This window comes from Akebia trifoliata, chromosome 3 (genome assembly GCF_017979445.1).
Source record: "Akebia trifoliata isolate Shusen 1 chromosome 3, ASM1797944v1, whole genome shotgun sequence".
Lineage (NCBI taxonomy): Eukaryota > Viridiplantae > Streptophyta > Magnoliopsida > Ranunculales > Lardizabalaceae > Akebia > Akebia trifoliata.
In genome coordinates this window covers 55,457,368-55,470,295 of record NC_141377.1, presented here as the reverse complement: position 1 = coordinate 55,470,295, position 12,928 = coordinate 55,457,368, and the positions used below count along the sequence as shown (strand labels likewise).

At 33.7% G+C, this 12,928-nt stretch overlaps 1 protein-coding gene across 1 annotated transcript; it reads right to left on the bottom strand.

Annotated features, from left to right (window-relative positions):
- Nucleotides 1-636: 636 nt before the first annotated feature.
- On the bottom strand, nt 637-7,839 carry LOC147408119 (RGG repeats nuclear RNA binding protein A-like). The gene is made up of 7 exons (XM_086436997.1): nt 7,457-7,839; nt 6,106-6,415; nt 5,931-5,996; nt 5,107-5,239; nt 2,866-3,024; nt 2,697-2,753; nt 637-1,084 (listed from the first exon to the last, which is right to left on the bottom strand). The coding sequence occupies exons 1-7, from the start codon at nt 7,629-7,631 to the stop codon at nt 902-904; spliced, it is 1,083 nt and encodes a 360-aa protein (XP_086293123.1). The 5' UTR covers nt 7,632-7,839; the 3' UTR covers nt 637-901.
- Between the last annotated feature and the right edge of the window lie 5,089 nt (nt 7,840-12,928).

Below are 12,928 nucleotides of genomic sequence, written 5' to 3'. Positions count from 1 at the left end.
GAGATTTGAAGGTTCCAAAAGAAAGAATCTCAAGTGTGAAAATGTGGAGGTCATAGATACCGAATTTCTTGGGGGAAAATCGAAGGTTTTAGACAGTGGTTAGAGGGAAAGGCAGTTGGGTCTAATTCATATTGGTCTTCTCTCATATAAAAATTGGAGGGGAAATTAGTTATAATAAAAAACCAAAATTAATAATTATTTATAATAAAAAAAGTACTATTTTTAGTGAATTTTAAATTAAAAAAACACTTTAAATGCCTTTTTCTTTTAATTTTATAATAAAATATAAAAAATAAAAAAAGTACTTAAGGTGCCGATTTTTTTAAATAAAAAAAGTTAAACGGATTTTTTAAAAACTGATAAAATGGCTAGCCATGTGGCATACTCAATCGACTCACTGACATGACAAATTCCGAACCGTAGATCTGTATGCCTCGGTATACACAATTTGCACTTCCCCATAAAAAGTGTATCTCAAGGAGGAAATATTTCACACTTAAAGATTTTTAAAAGGCATACACACCTCCAGTTCAGAAATAAGATTTCAATAATAATGATTCTTAAGTGCACCACAGATGCATAACAGCTTTCTATGGTCAAAATTAAACACAATGAGCAAGAATTACTCTGCTAAGATGCATAAAAAGCAGAATAGAGTTTCATGGTCAAAAGATTCGCATGCAAACTACTCTCATGTCTGGAAGAAAGCAACAGAAGTAAAAACACAAAAAAATATACATTTTCAAACATTTAAGTAAGTTAAAGGAATCTTTTTATACAGGAAACTCGTTATTCCTGTTGATATTCTACTAACTAATCAAATCCAAAATTAAAAAGAAAGGTCAACCCCTAATAGAGAAAAACCACAGTATGCACGAGAGAGTTTAGAGGTATAATTATCTCACTTGGTACTTAGGGTTGGGAACTGTCGAGGATCTTCAATGGATGGAGCCGCCACCACATTCATATCGCCTCCAGTGTACCCACCACCTCTTGAACCACGGCCACGTCCCCGGCCACGTCCTCCTGGGCTATAGTACCTCTCCCCATCAGCAGGCTTCAGAAACTCATTTATGCTCACAGACTACAAGGACAATAACAAGTTTAAATAAATATAACAAACCAGTATGGAAGACAATGACCAAACAGCAGCTAAGGATATTTTCGCTAGCCATTTAATGGTTATTTTTTATCACCAATCTAAAGAATGATCAAGAACCCTATCACCAATTGTCATTAAGGGATATACACAACGTGCCATGTTAAAAATGGTGTCATATAATCAAGGTCTCGATACAACTGAACTCGTGTATACCACTATCGACTTGTCACTTAATATCAAAGATTACATATGACCGCTCGTTGTGGAAAATTAATTGTAAGAACTATGACACCATAAGAGGGCACATGAGATCACAGTTCTCATTTCCTAAAGCTGACACCACTGTTTAAGCAATATATTAATATGCAGCAGGGCTATATTAAGATATAAATGGCAAATAAAGAATCCTAGGGTGAAGTAAAAAATATTTATCTGTCCAATTCATGACTTAATATAAAAATTTCAATAGCAAGTTTAATCAACTTGAAATCAACTACATAGAAGGTGACCTTCTTGAGGTATCATATTAATTTGACAGCAAAGCTATATATAGATCATTGGCAAATAAAGAATCTGAGGTGAAGTTCACAAATTTCATTCTGTCAAATTCACATCCATGTTCATGCCTGGAAATTTAAGACATTACAATATTTAACCCTCTCTTTGACTCCAGGTCTGGGCACCCTAGAAATTGCCAGAAAACAACTTAAAACATACCAAGGCAAATTTGATGGTTACCAAGAAGACAAGTTTCTGAGTCTAACACGAATGAAAAACAATAGGGGAATCCAACATTAAACCCCTAAAATCTCTTCATAACCAAAATTCATTGAAGAAAATGAAAAAGAGAATACAAAGGGACCTTAAGATTGAGGTGACCCCCTACACAGAAAGGGGGGAAAAAGAAGTAATTACTAGGCCCTCCCATCAAAAAAGAACAGCCCAGATTACCCCACCCCACACACCGTGGACTCCCATCCAAAGTGAAATAGTAAGGAATCCCGAATAATTAAGCAAGGGAAAACCTCCAGCAACAAAAAAAAAAAGGGGGGGGGGGGGGGGGCGCGGCCAAGTCAGGATTTGGGAAAACATCGGAGAAATTTAAAAACAAACAAACTTTATAAAAATCTAGAATAATATAGAAGCGAAAAAGTGAATACAATAAACATATAGCATAATTGGTGGTATTTCTTCAAATTTTGCCAATTTGAGATTTTTAACATAAATAGGTGTTCACAAAAAAATTGATTTATTCGTATTTTTTCAAGAAATTGCCAATTTTAGTCACAATGCTCCCATCTAAACACAACTTGGGGAAAACCTTAATAAACTTTAGACCAAAGATTTCAAGAGAGCTTTGATGCCCTTGAATCATGCTGACTCCCCCCCCCCCAACAAACAAATTAAACTATCTCCTATTTCTCTCCTTCCAAATAAGCCAACAAAGAGCAAATGGAAAAATGTAATCCAAAGAATCCTACGTATTAGGCGTGACAAGATCAACTACTAAAGACATCTAAAACAAAAGACAGGGGAATTCAATAAATGTAAATGAGAGAAACTGGCACCAGATGCAAAAATAAACGAGTACTACCTTTTTGGATTTATCGTCCTTGTCAGCAATTTCTTTTCGTTTATCCTTGTCAGAGCCCTAATATTAATAAAGCGAGATGGTCAAAATCTTCGGCATCAGATTATTAATTATAAGAGATCGGAAAAGGTAACAAAACATTTCAGGAGTTTCAGTAGAATCTAAGTCTCACCAATTTGATGAAGCTCTCATCATTGGCCTTCTTGTTCGACAGCTGCAGCATGGATTCGAAGTCCTTGTCCAAGTCAACCTTCCTCACCTCAGTCTTCAGGGCTTGTAGAGCCTTCCTCTTCTCTTCCAGTACCTTCTGATACTCCTCAAGCGTCATTTCCTATTTCAACAAGAACAAGGATACTATGCATAATTATTATATTGAAGGTGAGAATATCATAAGAGTGTAGTTTATTTCAAGGGGATACAAAGTGATTTAGTTCGCTGGGAAAACAACCTTATATGTGATAAAAAAGAAAATATGAATATTCAAAAGGTACAGAGAGTGACAAATGTTCAAACTTAGCAAGATGGCTATCATATAGAGGAATACACAATAACACACATGTGTATGATCCCTAAATCGATATTCATGAATTTTCCAGAAGGAAAAAAAGAAAAAGTGGGTATTCTATGTTGATTTCATGAAGAGTTGCCATAAATACAATAACTGTGATTGGTTTCCATTTATAGGTAAGTAATTACATTTTTCCTCTTTGACAATTGCTATATAATGAATTAGAATGCAATTTCTTATTATTAAAAAGAATACCATTATAAATGAACAAGTAACCCAAATATGATTTGTGTAGATAGTTGTGATCTGTATTTGACATCTGTAAATAGATTTAAAATATGTAACAGCGACTCTTTCTCCGAGAATTTGCTTCAAGTGTAAAACATAGGCCTACCAATTTACCAAAGAATATAATTTTTTTCAACTATTTATTTCAGCTATTATTTATATCTCACTTGTAAGTGCAATGTTTAGCAGCTTACTCTAGTTAAAATCACATGAAATATAGTCATTTCATGCATAGTAACCAAGTCAGGGTTCAAAAATTAGTCAGCAAGAAAATATTTTTTTTAAATGGGAAAAAAAGTAAGGCTGGGCTACATAATTGCTCTTACAAAGTGGTGTTCCCATATTTTATCATCAAATCTCATTAAATTAAATTACAATAAAAAAAATCAAAGCCAATACCGATATAAAAAAAATGAGTATCAATAAAATAAAAAGTTACTTATAAATGTGATAATCTAACTTGTAATTCTTCAATTGGAAGTTAAGATCTACAATAAATTCTTCAAGCAAATCAAACTTTTGAGAATAAAATCATGGAAAATTATCATTATAAATCATTTATTTGTCATTGAAATTGTATAAAAAACAAATGAAAAATAAATGGAAGTTCATGTAGAGAAAAGGTAAAACTATGGACTTCGACGTTTTCTTTGTATTTTAATTTTACATCAACTACATTTACTTCAACTATCTCTTCATAACCATTTAATTAGACTACTAATTTTATTATAATATTATAAATTTACTAGTCGGATACCCAACGGGTACCCGAAGGAGACCCCATTCTTACGGGGTCCTTAAGATAGTTTCCCAGAACAGGACCCGAAAATGATCGGGTCCATATTGGTAAACCCAAAACTGACTTAATCAGTTCCGAGTACATCAGGTACCCATTGACTAGTCGGATACCCAAAGGAGACCCCATTCATATGGGGTCCTTAAGATAGTTACCCAGAACCGGACCCGAATGATCAGGTCCATATTGGTAAACCCAAAACTGACTAGTCAGTTCCGAGTACATCAGGTACCCATTGACACCCTTCGTAGGAAACATATTGCAAATCAAGCAAGAAATTGATCAGGGAGAATGCCCGTGTTGAGCAATTATTCATATAAACGAGATTTGCAGTGCAGTCCACAGACCCAAACAGCATGCTATTGCAAATGACTACTGTGCCAAATGGATAGGCAGGGGAGTGAACCATGTTATCTAGACATTAAAACCATTTCAGGATATACTCCATGCGGAGTAAATATTTACAACTAAAATATAGCAGCCAAATTGATTTTTTAAGATAGCTTTTAGGCTGCATTAATGAACCAAAACTTATCAAAATAGGGGACGCGCAGAGATCCACAAATGTTTTAATACTATCAGGAACATAGTAGATAATTATCATGCTCATATATTACCTATCTCCACATATGAGAAAGCAGCCAATCACAAAAGATTTTTTTAGGTCAACTTTTACCTTACCTAATTTTGTGATACTTTGGATAACCACATGTCTCCTCAACAATCAAAAGAAAAGAAAAAATCATGGGTGACACTTAGAAATTAGAAATTTGGCTTTGAACAAGGGAACATATATATATTCAATAAAAGGAAGTATTCACCTTATCTTCGGGTTCTTTCTGTTCAGGCTCATTCACAGGATTCTCCTTGCTGGCATCTACAGCATCTTCCTCTCCAGCCTGTTTCTCTGTGCTCAAGCTCTTCTCATTTGAATTGACCAGTTCCTCAGTGTCCCTACATCACGTAAAGACACTCAATAAAAATGTTTCTAGGTAAGGAAAGTAAGTACAGAACATAGCTCGGATAATATGGAATGGCGTATAGGGCTTAAAATGAGTAAGATTTGGGCCGGATCTGAGTGTATCCATATCCGAATTTTATATAGATCCACATTCATTTTCGAATCCGACTTGGATCCTACTAGATAAACCATTTTTACGAATAATTTTGATTTCACTTAATCCAGATCTGGATTCAACCCGACCGAATTGCTTGATTCAGGTAAGATAATTGCGGATAGTTCAACATCATTTCTTCTAAACTTATTTGTTAATTGCTATACTATTCTATTTTACCATTGTAATCATATTATTTTATAGAATTTATGTTATAATAAAGATTTAAAGTACTATAAAAATGATATTTTGAAAAACCTAAACATCAATCCAAAAAAAGACCTAAAAAATATAATTTTCAAAGCAATATATAATTAGGATCAAGGCAGACATATGGATGAATCCATATCCAACTCAGATCATGGGACTCAAACCATATTCAAACCCACTAAATTCGGATTTCGGATCACTCGGATTTCAAAAATAAAATCCGACCCATTTTATGCCCTAATGGCATATGCAATACGGTCACCAGATATTACTAAATTATATGTAAAAAAATGATTCAAAAATGCAAGGAAGGTACTCACTCAACAACTTCATCAGTGGTAGATCCCCAATTTCCTTTACCAGATCCATAACGTTTGATCTCACTCCTGCACATACAACAGAAAAGCAACTAAAAGATTAGAAACAAATACTCAGTTACTCCATTATAATAACATACAGGATAAGTAGCCAAAGAGATTAATGAACATTATTCACCCGCGTCCAGTGCCACTATGACGTTCAAATACCCTCCGAGGGCGTTCTCCATCCCCCGCTTCTCCATTATTGAAACCACCTCGACGGCCACCACGGAAAGGACCACGAGGACCACCACGCCTTTCTGATTGCTTCTCGACATCTCCATCTTCAGTAGCACCATACCCTACAGGTGCTTCATTGTTGCTAAATGCATTTTCATTATTGATCCTGTCACGATTAAATCCTCCGCCACCACCACCACGTCCACGACCAAATCCACGTCCTCCACCACGGCCCCCTCCACGCCCTTCACTCTTTGCCTCCCTTACTATTCAAGAGAAACCAAAACCAGAAAATCCTCAGAGAGAGTATCAACTCTAACAAAGAACGAAATCTCCAAGTAAAATTCCTCATGTAACGAACATACAACTAAAACCCAATGAGCAAACAAGGCAATAACAAATATGTTACATTCCAATCAAATAAAAAATAGGAAAAAAAGGATGGGGTTCGATACAATATTCCTATCTACTGAAAAAATAAAAGCATTAGAAATTTGGTACAAAACCCTGACCAGTGTTTTCAAACACTAAGGCATATAGATCATCCTCGCAAAAAACTGTGGACCGTCCAATTTTTGTAAACCAATTTTCACGGGATTAGAAGTTTCAAAATGGCTGGTTTTTTGTGAGGATGATCTCCTCACCATAGATCATCCTCGCAAAAAATCAGCTCATTCCAAAACTTTTTAATCTATATATTGAAAAATGTTTGGCACAATGTTTGTTCTGTTATATGCTCCCCCCCCCCCCCCCCCCCCAAATATATAATAATAATAATACCAAAATTCTGAATACAAAAATATCCAAACTCATTAAAATTGAAAGCAACCAATGTTTGCTTCAAGGGGCAACAACCTTGACACTGCTATTCCTCGTGAATGTAAACAGGCGTCCATATCTAAACCTGTAAAATGGATAAAAGATGGCTCATTTCCTTCGCCATCCAATGATCATGGATTCAGTTGTTCCCAAAAAGGGAAAAAATGGGTAATCTTTTACCCTTCATCTTCTTATAACAATAACAAAGTGCAGATGATTGACTTTACCCCTACTTAAACTTCAAAGGTTTAGGTTAAATTAACGAGATTGCCTCCAAACAAACAACCAAATCATGATAAATAACAAAATGTTGAATTTCTTATTCTACTAATCGAAATTTCAGTCAAACAACAACAGATATACAAATAGAACCCATCCAACATTCCAAGCACCCCTAACTCTCACTTTCTCTGAAATCTGAAACTCAACACAATCGAATCAATCACAAGGAGGTTAAAAGAACAAAATAAAAAACACGGAAATGTCACCAGATTGAGCAGGAGGGAGGGGCTTGGAGGGTAACTTGGCCTGAGGTTTGGGTTGGGGTTTGGGCTGCTGTTGAGAAGGAGGAGTTGTTGGAGCTAGGGATTTCTTCGCAATCAACTGCGATGGATCATCATTGTCATCGTCCCCCAACAGATCAAAAGGGTTTCTGGACGCCATTTCTTGGTTCCCCACTCGAATCAGAACCCTAACTCCCCTCAAAAACCAACTGCAACCTCACGAACCCTAGTGGTTCATACTCATAGTTTCCATGGTTGTAGATCTGTAGTAAACGATCGATCAGACAAGTTTACTTTGAGATCGATAGAGAGTGAGAGAGCGATCTCCAGCCGCAACAGCAGGGAATAGATAGAGAGTGAAGAAGGGGAAAACCTAATCTAAAAACCCTATTTATCGCTTTGAACAGGTCCTCGTGAATTGCTTTATTAATGTTTGCCACTTTCTTTCAAGGAAATTACGATAGTAACACTTGGTTTGAAAGCCTTCGAACTTGGTCTTGGGTAACCTTGTCTTCTCCTGCCGAGTGTCGAGTGATCTTCGGTGAATAATCGCGAACGAGGGTTTTAGATTTGGAAAAATACTTAATAGTCCCGACGATAACTTTTTTTTCAATTTGGTCCTTAACTTTGGCGTATTATCAAAATAGTCTATTTAGGGTATGTTTGATTGCACATGAAAAATAGGGTGGAAAATCAATTTTCATGAAAAATAATATTTTTCAAGTGTTTGATTGCACATGAAAATGAAAATTCATTTTCCACCCCATTCAAAAAGTTCACTAAATCATGGATTTCACTTTCCCACCCATATGGGTGGGAAAATGAAATCCACTCATATTTTCCATCCTCAATTCTTCGCTACCACCACCACCACCATTACACTAACCTCATCGTCGTCGTCATCGCCGTCGTTACCATCGCAGTCGCCGTCGACTCCATCTCCGACCACCTTCTCTCTCTCTCTCTTCTTCTTTTTCTTCTTCTCCTTATTCTCCATCCCTCACCTCTTCCGCCACCACCACCACCACCACGTTCTCCCCCCATCTTCCTCACTTACCTCCGTCGCCGTCACCACCGTCACCGCATCCTCCCCCCTCCCTCTTCCTCGTCATCTTCTTCTTCCTCTCCCCCTCCTCTCCTCTTCTTCCTCCTTCTCCTCTTCTTCTTTTTTTCTTATATTTTTCCATGATTTTATTCAAGTGAAATCAAACAATGGAATTTGATTTTCCAACCCTACCTATTTTCCACAACTAATTTTCCATGGACTTCAAATTGCATGGAAAGTGACTTTCCATGCAATCAAACATACCCTTAGTGAATTTCTCTTTTTAACAATTCTGGAACCTCACTCTAAGCATTTCTTGCGATTGAAATATCGAAATTACTCTAGTCATTCAAACATATCATTTTTTTCAATAAAAAAAAAAAAGAATTTTTGACATCCCGATTGAATTTTGAAGATTCCATTTCGATGAAAAAAATTTGAGAAGGAATAAGAAATCATTTTCAAGTGATTTTTACTTCTTTTTTTATTATTTTTTTTTTTTAGTATTTTGCAGATATATGTAAAAAAAAATACTTGGATTTTTCAATTGTTTTACTTCTTTTTTTTATTAAAATTAATTAAAGGTGGTTCTTTTGACTTGAAATCATCTATATATAGGGGTGGAGCCAGGATTTTCTTGTAATGGGGGCAAACTATGGTTAGTTATATAGTTGAAAAACTTGAAAATGAATGATTTCAGAGAAAAATTCAAAGATTTTTTTATTATAAATTGAAGAAAATGATATTTAAGTCATTCCCAATTAATATATGAGAAGGCTTGGTCAAGAGGTAATGTCATAAACAAAAAAATTGAAAAAGGGGAAGGGATTGGACAAATGAGGAAAGAGGCGAGGGAGTGAGGACAAATGAGGCATATAATTAGTTGAAAATATAGGGGTGTCTCAAAGTTTTGTGGGAGCAATTGCCCCTACTAGCTCCGCCATGTCTCTACAAGTGGTTATGTCAAGTTTTAAGTCAAATTTTCCATATATTTTAGTTGAAAAAATGAAATCAGGTAGATTTTACAAAGTCCAGGTCAACAATTTTTATTTTTTATTTTCAATATTTTTATTGTTGAAGATGCCAATTTTTTAATTATTGTCCAGCTCAACAATGAAAAAAAAAATGCTAAGGTCGACAATAATTAAAAGAAAATTGGTGATATCGACAATAATTTTTTTTTAAATGTCGATCTCGACAATAAAAATATAAAATTCAAAAATAAAATTTGTCAACCTTGACATTGTAAATCCACCCGATTTCATTTTTCAAGTTTTTTACAACTAAAATACATGGAAATATCAACTTAAAATTTGACATGATGACTTAAGTAGGTGATTTCAAACTAAAAAAGTCATTCTTGATCAATATTCATCCAAAAAATAAAAAAAATCAATTGAAAAAATCTCAATTTTTACACACAGCTTAAAATCTATTGAAAACGACTTCTTCTTCCTTTTCAAATCCCTTTCATCGGAATGGAGTCTCTAAAACTTGATCGGAATGTCAAAAGTATTATTATTTTTTTGACAAACATGGTGAGTTTGAATGGTTAGGTCAATTTCGACATTTCAATCATGAAAAATTTTTAGAATGGGGTTCAGGGATTGTTTTGAAAAAATAGAATTTACTAAATGAACTATTTTGACATCCCGCAAAAATCAATGACTAAATTGAAAGATAAGTTAGCATTATGAACTATTAAGTAACTTTAACTAATAGATTTGTAGTAAAGCACCTCGCACAAAAGTTTTTAACAAATTTTGGTTAATTTGGACATAGTCCTTAGGGTTTCGATGAATATTTGAGATATCTTAAAAGTTTCAAAATAAGAACAAACTACCTCCTATAGTCCTATCGCCGTCTATAGATTACAAAATGATCCAAATACCCTCATCTCAATCTCTTGTCAAGAAACCCATGATTTTCCTCCTCAACTTTGGATCTTGATGATAAGATCATCGCTCCCCTGTATGGTTTGATTAATTTCTTAATCTTATCTATTATTCAACCTTCTACATCAATTAAAATAAATAAATTTTTGTCAAAGATTACTTTACCAAATAAAGTAAATCAAGGGATGAATAATATTAAGAAATATCAAGGACTCTTTTTGTAAGTTCTAACGATGTGGTATCTCAAATATTCACCTAAACACATTAAGGTATATCTACATCTTCTTTCCTAAGAAAGTTTTGAAAATCAACCTTCTAGGAAAAATCTATAGAACACCTTTCCTTTTGACCCCTCAAAATTGACAAATAGATTTCTATAAAATGAGAAGATTTCTCTTCTCATTATTTAAAAAGAGAACAAATGAGGTAATGGATTACATTTGTGGAACATCACAACCCAAGAGGTGGCCTATTGGATGGATGGTATAAACATATAGATTGATCATAACCCATCGTTAAAGATGTCAATGGGTTGTATCTAGGTGTGTAATGAGGCCTATTGGATGGTATAAACAAATGGATTACATTTGTTTTATGTGTGATTCAGACATAACCTTTAATGTTTTGGTGAACACTGACCTCTGTATTTGCTGAGAGTCCAACAAAAGATGACCAGAATGCCATTGTTTTCAACAAGGTCATTTTCTTTCTCCTAGACAAGTGCCATTCTCAACCTCAAGGATTAAAATAAATAAAATAATGTATTTGTATTCTATAGTTTACTATTACAAGGAGAGAAAGTAAACTAGAAGTCGTTCGGCACAAAACATGGAAGCTCACAAATGCCCCCCATCTTTACATTTAAAATAAATGTATTTGTGTTTTATATTTTACTATTGGTTAGTTTCAAAATTACAAAAATATCATTTTTTATCTAGGTAATATTAAAATACATTTTAATCAAGATTTTAAATTATAAATAAGCCCTTTTGATATATGTGTATTTGCACATGCCAGTTTCTAATTTGTTTAAATAGATATTGCACGTCTACATTATATATATTAGTATTGGATCCAAATAATGTGATTTATAAATCCCAATATGGCACGTACCAATCTAACGTGCATTGAATCGGGTTCCAGAACTGATCTGATCCCTATCGGATTGGTCTAGATCAATCCGAACCTAATCCATTAACAGCCCTGATTTACAAGCAATCAAAGGCAAGCTGGCCCTAAATAGAAAAAAACAAAACAAAAAAAACTGGCTAATTGATGTGGGATCTGAATTCCTTGACATGTGGGTCCACTAAGAGATTTTCTTTCAACGCAATAGGTTAATTGGAGGGGATTCTGACACGTGGCATGTTATTATTGGCAAGACCTACATGCTGATTGGTGATTTCCAATTGAGGTTATGAAATTTTTAAAAAGTTTATATTGCCACACCAACTTCATTTATTACATCCCAATCAATGAGATTATATGAGGCGTGGGCGCTGACAATAAGGGTCTGTTCTTTATAGAAGTCAGCTCCAGCTTCAGAAGCTGGCTTTTGGAAGAAGTAGAAGTCCAGAGCTTGAAAAGCCACATCCAACAGAAGCTTGTTCGTTACAGAAACACATAAGCCAGAAATTGATATTCGTTTGACAGCTTTTTATTGTTGAATTCTTATAAAAAGATCAGAATACCCTTAATGTTGATAATGCACAAAAAATTAACAGAATACCTTAACAAATATAAAATTACACTAAATATATATATTAAAAAATTATAAAAATAATTATTTTAATAAATTTATAAATTTTATAATTCTATTGAAATTTCGATATCATCTCCACTTAAAAATGAACATATAATAAAGAAACTACCTGCATAATATACAATCTAACATCTACATATAGATGAAAAGTGTTTTGGTAATAAAGTAGTGATGATGAATTACTTTTGGTATTTGTAGTAAAGATGAAGGGTATTTTGGTAAAGATGATGGGTATTTTGATAATTCTGTTTTATTTTTTAAGGTTAAATTTGATTGGAAATTTGATTAAAGATGAAAGGTATTTTGGTAATTCTATTTTATTTTATAAGGTTAAGTTTTGTTGGAAATTTAATTAAAGATGAAGGAAATTTTGATAATTAGCAAAGATGAAGGGTATTTTGGTAATTTTTTTATATTTTTAATGTTAAGTTTAGTTGAAAATTTGATTAAAAATGAAAAGTATTTTTATAATTGATAAAGATGAAGGGTATTTTAGTAATTTCATTTTATTTTTTAAGGTTAAGTTTGATTGAAAATTTGATTAAAGATGAAGGGTATTTTGATAATTCCCTTTTATTTTTTAAGGTTAAATTTGGTTGAAATTTTGATTAAAAATAAAGGGTATTTTGATAAAGTCGAAGGGTATTTTGATAATTCATTTTTTTTTTTAAAGGTAAAGTTTGGTTGAAAATTTGATTAAAGATGAAGGGTATTTTGATAATTCCCTTTTATTTTTTAAGGTTAAATTTGGTTGA